The sequence below is a fragment of the Motacilla alba genome, chromosome 2, assembly GCF_015832195.1.
Source record: "Motacilla alba alba isolate MOTALB_02 chromosome 2, Motacilla_alba_V1.0_pri, whole genome shotgun sequence".
Taxonomy (NCBI): Eukaryota; Metazoa; Chordata; class Aves; order Passeriformes; family Motacillidae; genus Motacilla; species Motacilla alba.
The window spans coordinates 104579149-104593134 of NC_052017.1; the positions used below are offsets into that span (position 1 = coordinate 104579149).

At 42.4% G+C, this 13986-nt stretch overlaps 1 protein-coding gene across 10 annotated transcripts in view; it reads left to right on the forward strand.

The window, feature by feature from the left end:
• The window catches only part of GREB1L (GREB1 like retinoic acid receptor coactivator), a 131433-nt gene extending 117495 nt beyond the window's left edge, over positions 1-13938 (forward strand). For all 10 annotated transcript variants that reach the window (XM_038126716.1, XM_038126719.1, XM_038126715.1 and 7 more), the window contains 10 exons: positions 495-650; positions 861-1000; positions 2735-2896; positions 3206-3410; positions 4098-4263; positions 4964-5191; positions 6515-6656; positions 7750-7950; positions 9695-9833; positions 11190-13938. In XM_038126716.1, the coding sequence (XP_037982644.1) occupies positions 495-650; positions 861-1000; positions 2735-2896; positions 3206-3410; positions 4098-4263; positions 4964-5191; positions 6515-6656; positions 7750-7950; positions 9695-9833; positions 11190-11353 (1703 nt within the window). In that variant the 3' untranslated portion in view covers positions 11354-13938. The remainder of the gene's footprint in view (positions 1-494; positions 651-860; positions 1001-2734; positions 2897-3205; positions 3411-4097; positions 4264-4963; positions 5192-6514; positions 6657-7749; positions 7951-9694; positions 9834-11189) is intronic.
• The last annotated feature ends 48 nt before the right edge of the window (positions 13939-13986 follow it).

Sequence of the window (13986 nt, forward strand, 5' to 3'; positions counted from 1 at the left end):
CTGTAATAGGAGTGTGTCTTCTACTGCCTTTATCATGTACAACCAGCTACTAGTTCATAAACTTATACAGCCTCTCTTTCCTTGCTGTCATCCTCCTGCCTTTGGATACTTCTGCTTCTCATTTACCCAGGGCTCTTCATTCCATCACAGAGGAGCTCAAAACTACAACACCCATGCCTTCTGCACAAATAGGACATTCATCTGAGTATTTTATGCTTAAGCCAGAGTGAATTAAGCCTCAGCAGCATGATGAGGAACAATGCAGAAAGATACCTAGGAGGCTTCTTCTCCTGCACAGTTTCTAAGGAATTGCCATTTCTTTGAAATGGCTTTGTGTGGATTGTAATTTCACTGGTAGTACTTACGATGTTCAGAGATGTTGCTGTGTGTGTGTGTGCCTGTGTGAGTTCCAATGCAACTGTAAAGCAGCAACCATCACATAAGCATCATTTGGTGGGTGTCTGATTTTGCTTACCTGAAGTGTGTTGTTGCAGATCATACAGAAAACAGTGAAGTTACTCAGTCTAGCAATGACCACTGGCCAGACATTGAGATCTTCAGCAAAATATCTTTTGACCTGAGTGTACATGACCCTAAGTACAGAAATATAAGTCCTGTATACACAGAACAACTTTCAAGAGTGAAACAAGGTGGGTAAAATGTAGACTTTTTAAGGAATACTTTCCTACAGAGACTCAGTGTTTATTGGTTCATTTGAACACAAGTTCACAAGAATCTTTAATCTCCAAAATTAAAAGGAAAAAATAAATTTATGTATTCTTTACTGTTTTTTACCAGGATCACAATCTCTGTTTTTTAATGCTCCTAAAATTTCTGTTACTTCTTTTCTTTGTGCACAGAAACAAGCAAAGAAACAAAATCAGAGGAACCTAAGAAAAGGGAGACCGTGTCCATGATGCTGACTAAATATGCAGCTTACAACACCTTCCATCACTGTGAGCAGTGCCATCAGTACATGGACATTAATCCTGCTGCACAGGTTGGTGTCAAGGTCTAAGGGTAAACTGCATCCTTGTTTTTTTATTGTGGTCTCTCCAGGTATGCTGCTCTCATCTCAGGACTCATGCTTTCACCTTCCCTCAGATGGAATGGTTTAATTCTTCCATTCTCAGGGGAGATATTGAACTACAGACCTGGGAGCATCAACTGTATCTGCCACGTTCTGAATAAGCAGTTTTCCTCTGCAGCTGCCTCTAGCAAAGGGTGAATATTGTGATTAGTTTTCTGAAGCCAAAGCATTATTCAGCCTGCCCAGAGGGTTTCCAGTGTCTCATGGGAGACGACTGTAAAAATCAAGAGAAATGCTTGTCTAACCTAAATGCCAGCCATCCACACCTGTGATGGGAGATGGCAAGGCCTTCTTCTTCCTTGCTTTGTATGTAACTGTGCATCCTTCTCAGCAGTAGCTTATGAGTAACTGGACAGAAATGAACATTTTAATCTGTTTAGTTAAAAAAGCCTTTCATTACTAAAGCAAACAGTTATGCTCAGAGAAGACTGGCAAATAAGATTATTCCTGGTTAATAACTCACACATTATTTCTTAACCACCAGCAGCAATTTACCTGGAAGTTTCTTATCTCCATTCATTCATTCCTTGCTCGCTAATGTTTTCCAGCAGCTTGCTATTAAGATATGGCAGTGTAGACACCCTGACCTGGCAGTGCACAATGCCAGTTCCCTCAGAGCAGCACCAGCAGGTCGGATCTAAACCTCATGCTTCATTAAGTCCGTTGACAGAAGCAAATCCTCCCCAAGGACATCTGTTGTTCCCTCCACTTCTCTTTGTGCATGTGGTTAAACATAACTAGTACTAATAAATATAAACATCTGCTTCTATGTGCTGGTGTGAGTTGTGTATATAGAATTAAGATAATTAAGCTCAGAGAAATTACACTTTCAAAGGGGAGTCACTGGATGGCAAACATAATGAAGGGAGAGAGATTCTTAAATGCTTTAACAAAACCTAAATAAAGTCCCTTGCATTTTGCGTCTTAGGCTAATTATTTCAATTTTTAGCAAAAGATTATAAAATGTTCATTGGTAAGAGTAAGTGATTTGACTTTGTAGTAAGGTGCTTTTGTAGGATGAAATCTATCAGCTCTATAGGCATTTGTATACACTTACATGGTTCAGTGAAGTGCTGTGCAAACTTAAGCTCACCCAGATTCTTCATAGCCTTGTAAATGGTGTGGTCTGCTTTGGTCACACAGCTACTTAGGAGAGTATTGCCACAGTAAAAAGACTATGGTGACACCAATACAGTAGTGCTCCTGCTGAGGTGTCTGAATGACAGTGCAAGCTGCTGTGGAGGCACCCCCACATACTGCACTGCTCTTTGAATCTTCTAGGTAAATTGATTTGGACAGTTTATTTCCTAGGTATGTGTGCATGTTCATGTGTATGTGTGTGTGTGTATCTGTATATTTGACTTCTCTTTGTAAATACTGAGAAATAATTCCTAGCTGAAATGGACTTCAGAAGAGTCCCGTTTGGCCAAAGACCATTACTGGTACGGAAAGCTGATTCCTTTAATAACAAGGCCTAAATAATGTACCTTATTGTGAGGAAGATGATTACTGAAGGAGAGTGGCTTGGATGGTGGTTCTTCACTGGTGGCTTCCAGTACTGTGACTGTAAGAACTCCTCTTCCTTGCATACTCCTTATGTGTTACCTGCTTGGAAACCTCTTTTTGCTGCTTGTTTGTCTTCAGGTGTCTGACTCCACTCTGCATGCATTCACATTTTCATCCTCAATGCTGGGAGAAGAGGTTCAGCTGCATTTTATAATCCCCAAGTCCAAAGAGAACCATTTTGTCTTCAGCAAACAAGGAAAACATCTCGAAAGCATGCGACTCCCACTTGTTTCTGACAAGGTGGGTGTGCAGCTTCTACCCATCTGCTGCATGCAGTCAGCTTGCCATACATATGCAAATTAACGGGGGGAGGTTTTCTCTGTTGTGTTTTTGTTTTAAAGTCCTTTGTGTAAATCTTGCCTCACTGTCCTTGGAATGGGTTTTTTTGGGGCAAACATCCTGTTTTCCCATTCCTAGTGTCCAGTTCATATGTGTTGCAATAATCAGTGATGTTAAAATCTGGTATAAAAACTAAACAAATAGAAGTCCCTTCCAGGAATAACCTGCTTTTTTTACCTAATGTTGCCAAAATACCTTGTGTTCCAGCAGAATTTGAATGCAGTCAAGAGTCCTATCTTCACCCCATCGAGTGGGCGTCATGAACATGGACTCTTGAACCTCTACCATGCCATGGAAGGCATCAGCCACCTGCACCTCCTGGTAGTCAAGGAGTATGAAATGCCACTTTACCGAAAATACTGGCCCAACCACATCATGCTTGTCCTGCCAGGCATGTTCAACAACGCTGGAGTCGGTAAGAGACACCATCAATGCATTGCTGTGAAGGTACCAAAATCTTCTTTGGACAACGTGGATCATGCTGTTGGAGGAAACCATGCAGCAGCTCCTCATATACCTGCTGTGATAACAGCAGCAGTGTCTGTGCAAAATTGTGGAAGAACTGCTGTCAGGGGCATGGAATATATATTTGCATGGATCACTGCCTTCTCAGCCCAAAGTCTGATGTTTTATGGGCCATATTCACTCATTTTACTCAACCCTGCTGTGTAAATTCTAGATGCTTTACTCATATTCAAATTGCAACGTTTTACTTAGGAGAAGGTAAATATTAACTGCAGATGGACACTGGGGGCTTGAACTTTGGAATTTGTTTTCATGGATTTATTCTGCAAGTTTATTCTGCAAGAAGTTTTGAGTAGCTTCAGTTTTAGAATCTTAGCCCCTTCTTGGTTCAAGTTTTACTTCATTAATGCCCACAAAATTGTGTTCTGCAGAGTGTCTTAAAGCATCCAGTCTTCTTGGAATCTGCCTTGTGGATTTAATCCCACTGAAAAAGGGACATACAGATTTCAAACTAAGGTGTTATGAGCACTAAGTTCAGAAAGGGTAATGACTGCAGATGTCTGTGCTGCCTTTCTCTGGAAAGAGTGATAAAGTCCAATAAAGATGTCTGTACATCTTCTTTATGGTATTTCCTCAGGTGCTGCCAGGTTTCTTATTAAGGAACTTTCCTACCACAACCTGGAACTGGAACGAAACCGCTTGGAGGAGCTGGGAGTGAAGCGCCAGTGCGTGTGGCCCTTCATCGTGGTCATGGATGACTCCTGCGTCCTGTGGAACATGCACAGCCCCCACGAGCAGTCCAGGTTGGTACCCACTCACGCTGGCTCCTTGCACCGATCCAGCACTGCCAGCAGCACATCTGTGACCGAGGCTCATCTCCAACATCTGGCAGGGATGCCAACATCAGGGCAGTAGGAAGGCCATATGTTTGTCTTGTTGACCACCAACATTCAACACTTGCTGTTGAACACTTCCACATGACTGTGCCCTTACATCTGTCTCAGGACCTCCAACAGACCTCTGCTTGTGTTTGTTCTTTGCCTAGAGCCACTCTTGTTTCTAGCAACTGTTTGAGTGATTTTTCAATATGTTACTTTGTTTTGATTCAATTTCTGTTTCTCAGAGCAAACAATTTATTTGGGGAAATTAGAAGGCATTAAGCTCTTGACCTTCTCAGTGCTTACGCTGTCCAGTACAGAGAAAATAGCATTCCAAAAATTATGTGTAAGGTGACTTCTTTTCCCTTCTTAAATTGCTGTGTAAGAACTTATTCTGCTGAAAGGCTCATTTTCTGAATGGTTGCCCTGATGAGGTGAAATTAGTTGCCTGTTGCCAAAAAGTCTTCATTTATGTATATATTTTACAGCATCTGGAGTAAACATTCTGAGTTGTCAATGGAATTTTTTGGTCCTTTCTATACACACACATGTATATATATGCAGTGTATGTAATAAAATAATAATAAAATATGTTTGTATGTTTGTGTATGATCATGTTTTGCAGCCAGTCCCTGGAGCCTGGGAGTTTCAGCAAGAATGTGTCTTTGAAAAGTGTCCTCCAACACATTGAAGCCACCCCCAAAATTGTTCATTATGCAATACTGGGTGTTCAGAAATGGAACAGCAAGCTGAACACCAAGAAATCAAAGGCTCCGTTCTCCAGGTGCCATGTGCGTGATTTTATACTGCTCAACATAGACCTGACCCAGAATGTGCAATATGATCTAAACAGGTAGGCAGTACACATATATCTGTGGAAAAATAGCATATTGACTTGATAAGAACCTTGTCACAATGTTTCTGAATGCTGTTGAGATAAACAAAAAAATCCTACTGTAGGCAATGAGTGCATGATCACAAAAATAAAGCATAGTGTGATACATGTTTAATCTGAATGAGTAAGGCTGTAAACAAAACTGCTATTAGCCAAGAAAACCTGGGGAAGGCAGATCAAGGGCTTCAGAGGACTGAAAAAGTGAGGAAAGAAGAAATTTGAGGAGAAAAAAAAATTGGGACCCCAAAAGTACAAGAAAGGAGCCAAAATGGCATGAGTTACAGGAGGAATGGGGAGTTTCCAGAGTGCCTAGGAGGAGGGATTCCTTGTATTTCCTTCAGAGATAGCTGTCCTCCCTCTTGCCACTTGAGTTTGCAAGAAAAACAGATGAAAACATTTCTACTATTTCCTTCCTCCCCTGCTCCCCGCAGCTTCATCCTAAAGCATTTGCAATAAAGCACCCATATCATGGGCCTCTATTGCTAGTTCTCATCACAGATTGAAGAAATACCCAATTCTTCTTCTCCCCAGACAAGTGAGTTCCAAATAAACCCTGTCTCTGCTGGCCATTAATGGCCCTGAGGCTTCTCACCTTGAGCTCCTGCTGCTGTTTTCAGGGATCCTGTGTGTTTCAACGAGGAATTGTAGCCTGTCAGTGCAAGCTGGTGTGACTTTTGGAGCTCTTGATTTCACATTCTGTGTCAGGTTGAATCATGAGGTGGGAGTCAGCCCATAGAAGTGAACAACATCATGAATAGTGGAGGACTAGGGTTACTTCCCAGCAGTTTTTTCTCCCATAGCCAAGTATTTGTTAAAGTCATATTTTCCCCCTAATTCCAGTTTATAGAGAAATGTGTCATATGGAACTGGTTTGTTCAGAGGTGGAGGTTGGTCACTGCAGAGCTTCTGCCAAGTCCAAAATACACGGTACAAAAGCCCCAAACTTAAAAAGAAGTAAAGAATGGGGAGGAAATTATTGATGCCAGTATGTGATGAGCATGAGAGCAGAAGTCAGATTTGGTGTGGGGAAGAAGCACACAGGCACACTGAAAAGTGAAGACTAGTTTGGGTTTAGGATGACCAGCAGCTGCTTTCCTTCACCAGGAGCACATTGAAGGAATGAGTCTTCAGAGCTCTGCAGAAAATTTGTAGGGGCACCATATCAGATAATCTCCAAAAATCTCTGCTGAGCCCGTACTGGTGCATTTCAGCAGGGGCTGTGTGAATGGTTGTCCACAGCAGCCACACAGTTGGTTTAGTGATCTTGTGTTTAATGTCCAGGTATTTCTGTGAAGATGTGGATTTTAATCTGCGGACCAACAGCAGCGGCCTCCTCATCTGCCGCTTCAACAACTTCAGTGTCATGAAGAAACATATTCAGGTTGGAGGACAAAAGGACTTTGTTGTTAAGCCAAAAATCATGGTAAGTCTGGTGCACTTAAGGGGTAAAATCAGGACCTGTTTTCCCTAGAAATAGTGAATTCTCTAGTACTTTAGATTTATTTTGTGCTTATTTGATATCTGACATTCATGGCTTAATCCATGGCAGGGCTACCACATCAAAAATAGAAAATGAGAAACATTTTGCTATTTATAAATTACTAAAAGAATCCTCCTAATCTATTAGAAGATGGACTGAGACTGGGAAGAGTTTGGTCTAGCTTTTCAGTGGTATCTCTGATAGAGGAAGATTTTGCAGACTCTGATCCAAAGCAAGCAAGTTGTACCAGATTCAGTTTTAAAAATTCAGCACAGCCGCAAGTTTCTGATGTTTGCTGATTTGTGATGAGTTTCAGTCCTTGCACTTCCTAACAAAAGAGGGCTGAAGAAAGGCTCTGAAAACTGCAACCTTCTGAAATCCCCCCAGGAAATCCAAGTATTTATAAAAATATACTAAATATTTTATACAGAGAATGTTACAGCTATGCCAGCTTTAAATGGAGGTGTATTCAAAAGATTGTCTTTAATCTAGGAATCTTACAGTTTGTGTTCTTGGTGGTTTTGAACACATCCCACACCATCTTCCTTTTAAAAAATCACCTCCCATACTTCACAATTTAACTGACTAAACTCTGGGTTTAAATATTTTTGAAGGTCGTTTTCTGATTTTCCTTCTCTTGTGGTTGCAGTGGAATCTGTAGTGATGGACTGGCCTATGAGAAAACTCCATAGAAAACACTTTTTATGGATGACTCCACACAAGGAGTATGCAATTTCATATAGTGCCCACAAATCAGGCAGGATGAAGGCCACTGTGACAGTTTGAACTCCACATTTTATGTCCCTTCTTTAGGCAAGCAGATATCCGCAGAAGTACGTAGCAAGCACAGAACAAGCAATTAATTTATTTCTGTGCTTTGTGCTATGTGAAAATTGAATGGGGAGTTTTGATCCTTTTGTTCCTCTTCTCTCTTTCTGCTCTGTCATGTCAGTCCCTTCCCCAGTTGGAGGAACTCCAGCAGAGCAAATAAACAGAGTAGGTGAGTTAAAAGGGGTTCCCCTTGGTTTCACTGCAGGTCTCAGAGAGTGTGGCACCAATAATGCCTCTTCAGTACGTCTGTGCCCCTGACAGCGAGCACACATTGTTGGCAGCCCCGTCTCAGTTCCTCCTGGAGAAATTTCTTCAACACGCAACCTACAAACTCTTCCCCAAGGCCATTCACAACTTCAAGAACCCGGTATTGGCCATCGACTGCTACCTGAACATCGGGCTGGAGGTACAAGAGATTTGCAGGGATGATGCAGACAAGGAAATGCAAACCTTTACTTCAGTATCTTTGTTGTGTTGAAATGCCCTTCCTCAGCATCAAGGGTAACGTTTGAAGACTTTGTTCTCAAACAGATTCTGCTGCTGGAAGTAAAGGACCAATCCACTGGAGGAGCTGGTGGTGAAGCCTCCAGCTGGCTGGTGTGGGTAGAGACCAAAGGCCTGTGACAGATTAATGTGACTGCTGGACTGTGCCAGGTCCTGCACTTGGGTCAAACAACTCCATGCAGTGCTACAGGCTTGGGGAAGAGTAGCTGGGAAACTGCACAAAGGAAGAGGATCTGGGACTGCTGGTCAACAGCAGCTGAATATGAGCCAGTGTGTGCCCAGGTGGCCAAGAAGGCCAATGGCATCCTGGCTTGGATCAACAATAGCGTGGCCAGCAGGGCCAGGGAGGGGATCATTCCCTTGCACTCAGCACTGGGGAGGCCACACCTCAAATCCTGTATTCAGGTTTGGGCCCCTTAATTCAGGAAGGACATTGAGGTACTGGAGTGTGTCCAGAGAAGGGCAACGGAGCTGGGGAAGGGTCTGGAGCACAAGTCTGATGAGAAGCAGCTGAGGGAGCTGGGGGTGTTTAGCCTAGAGAAAAGGAGGCTCAGGAGAGACCTTATCACTCCCTACAGCCGCCTGAAAGGAGGGTGTAGCCAGGTGGGAGTTGGCCTCTTCTGCCAGGTGACAAATTATGGGACAAGGGGAAACAACCTCAACTTGTGCCAGAGGAGGTTTAGATTGGATATTGGGAAAAATTTCTCCATGGAAGGGTTTGTCAAGCACTGGAACAGGCTGCCTGGAGTAGTGGTGGGTTCACCATTCCAGGAGGTATTTAAAAGATGTGTAGATGTGGCATTTGGCAACATAGTTTAGTGGTGAACTTGGAAGTGCTGGGGTAACAGTTGGAGTCAGTGATCTTGGATCTCATGGACCCATGATAACAGTGGGATCTCGATGTGCATAACCTAAACAATTCCATTATTTGCAAAGAAATTGGGTGTGTCTGTCTGAAATAATATTTCATACAAAGCAAAAACCCAAAAGTGACGCCATTCTTGACAAATTCTGGTGTTCATCCTTTGATGCTTTTCTTTTTATGAACCTGGATTTCCAGAAAATTAGGTTTTTGCAAATATGTTCTAGATATCTGTAGGTGGGGAGTTTAGAATTTTTTAACACAATGGTCAGCTTGAATTGGGTCTGGAGCAGGGTCCATGTCTAACAAGGGTGTTGTTCAGACAAATTTTATGGAGGTCAATGGTAAGATAGAGGAGGCACCCTTTGTTATATAACAACCATCACAGCACTGAGACACAAGAGTATCTGGAACCACAAGCATCAGGATTTCCCCTACTTATGCAATAACTTACTTTGTTTGACAAATGTATCCTTATTAGAATAATCTGTATAATCTGTACAGTCATTATAAGCAGGTAATTTGTAGAGGAAAAAAAAATCAAGCTGAATTACAGAGAGCCCTGATATAACATGTTGCAGACTTGGTGACCAAATTTTAATCTAGAGGTTTGTTCCATGTGTTAGTTCTTTAGGAAAGTTTGCTCAGTACTGCAGTCTTGTTGGATTGGACTTTGTTATCAGAGCACCAGCTGACTTGCCTGTTAGCACTAAGTTCCATTCCATATAAGTCATCCTTAGACATTTCTAAGACAGAAAGCATTTCTTTCCCCCTTGTGTTTCAGGTGGCCATATGCTACATTAGCTCTCGCCCCCACTCAGTCAATGTCAACTGTGAAGGGGTGTTTTTCAGTGGACTTCTGCTCTATCTCTGCGACTCCTTCGTCGGTGCAGACCTCCTCAAGCGGTTCAGGTTTCTCAAAGGTAACCTCACTTCTCTGCTGGGCATCCTGGCTGCCTCTCGCCAGCTAATAATAGCATGGATGAAAAGGGAAAGGCAGAGGGATAAACAGCTTGATTTAACAGCTCCATTATTTTCACAGTTTGTTTTGGCACTGTTTTCAAAAGAAATGGATGGAGTGGTTTTTGAGGGGTGTATGAAACTTCTGTTCCTGTTGGCAGATAATTGAACCTTAGGCAAGTGTTGATAAATGACATTCATTAAGTTATTTTAAAGTGACATCAGCAAGGATTTTGGAAATCAGGCAGTGAATTTTGCAGTCAGCAGCTTGAGAGTAGTGAGCACAGATGTTAGTGATGAGGATGGGAAATTCTGCTCTGGCAATCAGTCTATAATGGCAGTAAATCTTCAGTTCTGTAAATAAGGACAGCTCTTAGCTGAAGGATGATTTGGTCTGCCTCACCAGAACTTCATAAACCTCATAATAATCTTTATTTTTGTCTTAATGCCGGCAATTAGCAAATTGCCAGAGGAATTCAGTAATGCTGAAGTGTGTTGCAGAGCTCCAGTGCAGTTGGGGTGGCACAGCTGAGCCGTCTCCCTCTCTTGCTGACTGAGGATGGTGCATGTGCAGGGAGACCATAGGGATGACCCTTAGGCAGTTCCAAGAACCACATTTTGAAGTTTGCTCCTGTGCCCTCTTGGGCCCTGCAAGGCAGGGACAGAGGAAGAAGGCACAAAGACACACTCAGGGATGGTCCTGAAGGTGTCCAGTTTTTCTGCTTATTAAATGATCATGTGTAACACGAGGTGGAACAAAGTTTGTAAATTTGTTAAGCCACAGAAGAAATTACAGACTGTTAGAGTGCTTTAGCAAGGGCAGCTCTCATACTTAAGGAAGTCAGCAGATTTTTTTAAGTCAGTTGTGAGGCTGGTTTGGCTTTGTAGAATTTAATCACTGACCTTCTACAAACCCAGATGTCCTATGAAATAAACAAAAAAGTAGGATTTATTATTTGGGCTTAATTATCAGTAGTAATTTAAAGATCCAATTAATGTTCTCTCTGCTGGAGTGGATGATATTAACACTGCCTGTCAGGCAGTGACATCCTGTGATCCAAAGCATACCCCACACCATGCCTGCTTCTCCGTGTCTGTGCCTTCCTGCAAATGGACACATTCTTTTCTGTCCTGAAGCTCAAAGGATTGATCTGAGCCTGGACTGGTTGGTGGTGATATCACTGGTTGGTGATAGACTCTTTTAATACTACATTTTTCCTCCCTAGCAGCAGAGATTTCTTTAAAATATCATAGGAAAATCAGTGAAGGAAGTGAGTTGTTATTGTACCTCGAGAATCTAACGTGCTTTTCAATTGAAGGTGCCACCCTGTGTGTCATATGTCAAGACAGAAGCTCACTACGGCAGACAATAGTCCGGTTGGAGTTGGAGGATGAGTGGCAGTTCCGACTTCGGGATGAGTTTCAAACTGCAAACAGCAGTGATGATGAACCACTCTATTTCCTTACGGGACGCCACATATAAGCTTTGCTGAGACACCGCTAACAAAGTAAAAAAAAGAACTTTTTTTTTAAAAAGTACAATCACTGTGGAGCAAAGTGCAACCAATATTTATCTTGACTGCTCTAAAGGATTCTCCGCATTCTGAAGTAGCTTTATTCTTTGGGGTAAAATTACCACCTCAGTTATGATTTAAAGGATCCCGGATTCCAGTTATTTTCACATCATTCACAACCACCGACACCAATCACACAGCCAACCAAGCTGTAGGATCTGGGAAGAGGATGTTGTTTTGTCAAAGAAGAATCCTTTTTATATTCAGCTGAGTTAGGGGAAGAAGCTGCTCTCCTCTTGCAGCTGTAAGCTTGAATGTGTTACGTGAAATGCACCCTAGCATGTGGAATTTATCGAAGATAGGTGGAGGAGAGCCCACTACGTCTCTTCAGCTCTGTGCTGTGGTACAGGAATACTCAGGGGTTTGAAACTACAATATAAAGTAGATATTTGTATTACGAGGAATAGTCTTGTTCTCTGTGCAGTGTTAGTTTAAAATTTGTAATTGTGTACGTATTGAAACTGTCTTTGGCAAAATTTCCACAGGTGTTCAAAGTTTACTACTTAAACCTGAACAAATGGGCAAATGCATGGCAGGCACTGTGCACCCTTAGGAATGGTATTTTGCCCCAGCAGGCACCCCCTCCTCAGCTCCAGGGCCCGAAGCAAAAGGCCTCTCAGAGCTCCTCTCTCTTCAGTTAGAGGCCAGAGTAACTTCCCAGCAAATCACCCTCAGTTTCTCACTCTCCTCAGAGCTTTGGAAACTTGTGGTCCATCCCCCTTTGCATATGGAAATGCATCCTCCTGTTCGTCCGGTGCCTTTGTGGTGGACTGCCTGCAAGTCACTCTCCATTTCCTTCACACTCAACTCCAGTTGGCTGCAGAGCTGAGATGAGGTCTGAGTTGTACCCCTGTATGAAGCAACACACCAAGAAATGCGCAGGAGAGTAACAGTGCCTGAGCTGGACCCAAGAGAAACAGGAAGTATTCTACAGGAGCTCCAGGGTGGGGAGCAGAGGAGAAATCCCAGGGAGCTGGGACTGCTCAGGAGGGACTCTCCGGAAGGAGAGATGTGTGAACACATCACCTGAAACCATCATCCGTGTACCTCTGTAAATACTGGCTCTGCAGCAGTCACACACTGTTGCATTTCCAGCTGCAATACTGATCCTTTGAAGGTGTTCCAGAATTAACTTGATGCCGTAGCATTTGGCTGTCAGAGGTGTATGCAGCAGTGCTCTGTTCCCCTCAAACTCAGCAGGCGTTGTCTCACTGAGGTTTACACACACCCCCCCAAAAATCATCTTTCTGCACATCGTGACCCCCTTTATCAATAAGAAAAATGCAGAGTGTTCTTAAAGGCTATTCAGGAATATGAATTTACTCCCCAAAAAAGCAATGAAATTAATGCATCTTTATAGCTGACCTGCAGTCATTGCAGAAGGACCTGCCAAAGCTGCATTTTTTTTAAGGCATAGTGTTAATTAAAGCAACTTTTTTTATCTTGTGAAGAGATGTTTACAGATGAATAAACATAATATATTTGACAGAGGCCAAAGGAAAATGGTTTGCATATGTCTGCGTTGATGTAGCATTATTTCTGATGCTGTGTATTTAGCAAATTTCACATGAACAACCCCTGTCAGTAAATTTATTTTTTATTTTCCTTCAGATAGAACCTGCCTTAGCTATTTTAACACTGGGAAGACATAGGGATATAAAAGATGATTCTAAATGTTTTCTACATGCCTGAATGTATTCCAGTAGCTCTGGTTTTGCCAGAGGGCTTAAGGCCAGCTCCTAGTCTTAGCATGTTGTAGAAAAGTGTCAGGTATTACATGTTCAAAAATGGTTTCCTTTTTGTTCGTGTATTTGATGTTTGCACTAAGTTCTTAAAATTCCAGGTGCTGAGACTACCAGGAGGAGCTAGCCCACTGGTGGAGCAGAGCAAAATCATCCTGAGGGCTGAGAGTGCATTTAGAAAATCAGTGTATTTGCCTGCCTTTACCAGCTAATAGTAAACCCATTTCCTTAGTGCTGTCCCCTATGGAAGCAAGGAGTTTTGGTAACGCTCTGGCCAGAGTGCACTACACCAGCCCCAACAGCGCAGGCCTGTCCCATGGAACACTTTAAATTGGCTGCCTGTGAATTCCTGGCAAGGAGACCCTTGGTTGACAGGACATGATCACTATTCCATTTTGGTTTTAAGCCTTGCCATTAAGGCCATTCTTATGAATGTATGAAAATTGGCCAGCGTTATATTTTACCTGTAGATGTTCTTGTCTATTCACAGGTTAAAACTGAATGTAAACTAAGATTTAAAGAATCATATGCAGATGCTTTTTGCTTAACTTATGTAATTGCTTTTTGTGACTTTTGGAAGAGGGTTAAAAACGTTGCTTTCCTAGTGTAAAGTTTTCTTAACCAAAAACTTGGTGAATCTAGCTTCACTAGTCAGTCTACCTCATGTTGTTTATGAACTGAAACTGTCTGAAGTTGTGGCTATGGTATGTTTATAATGTGCTTTCATTAAATTTGAATCTATTAAGTTACCATTTCAGACTGCCTGTCTCTTAATGGGTCCTGCTCTTCCTTTCTGAGCC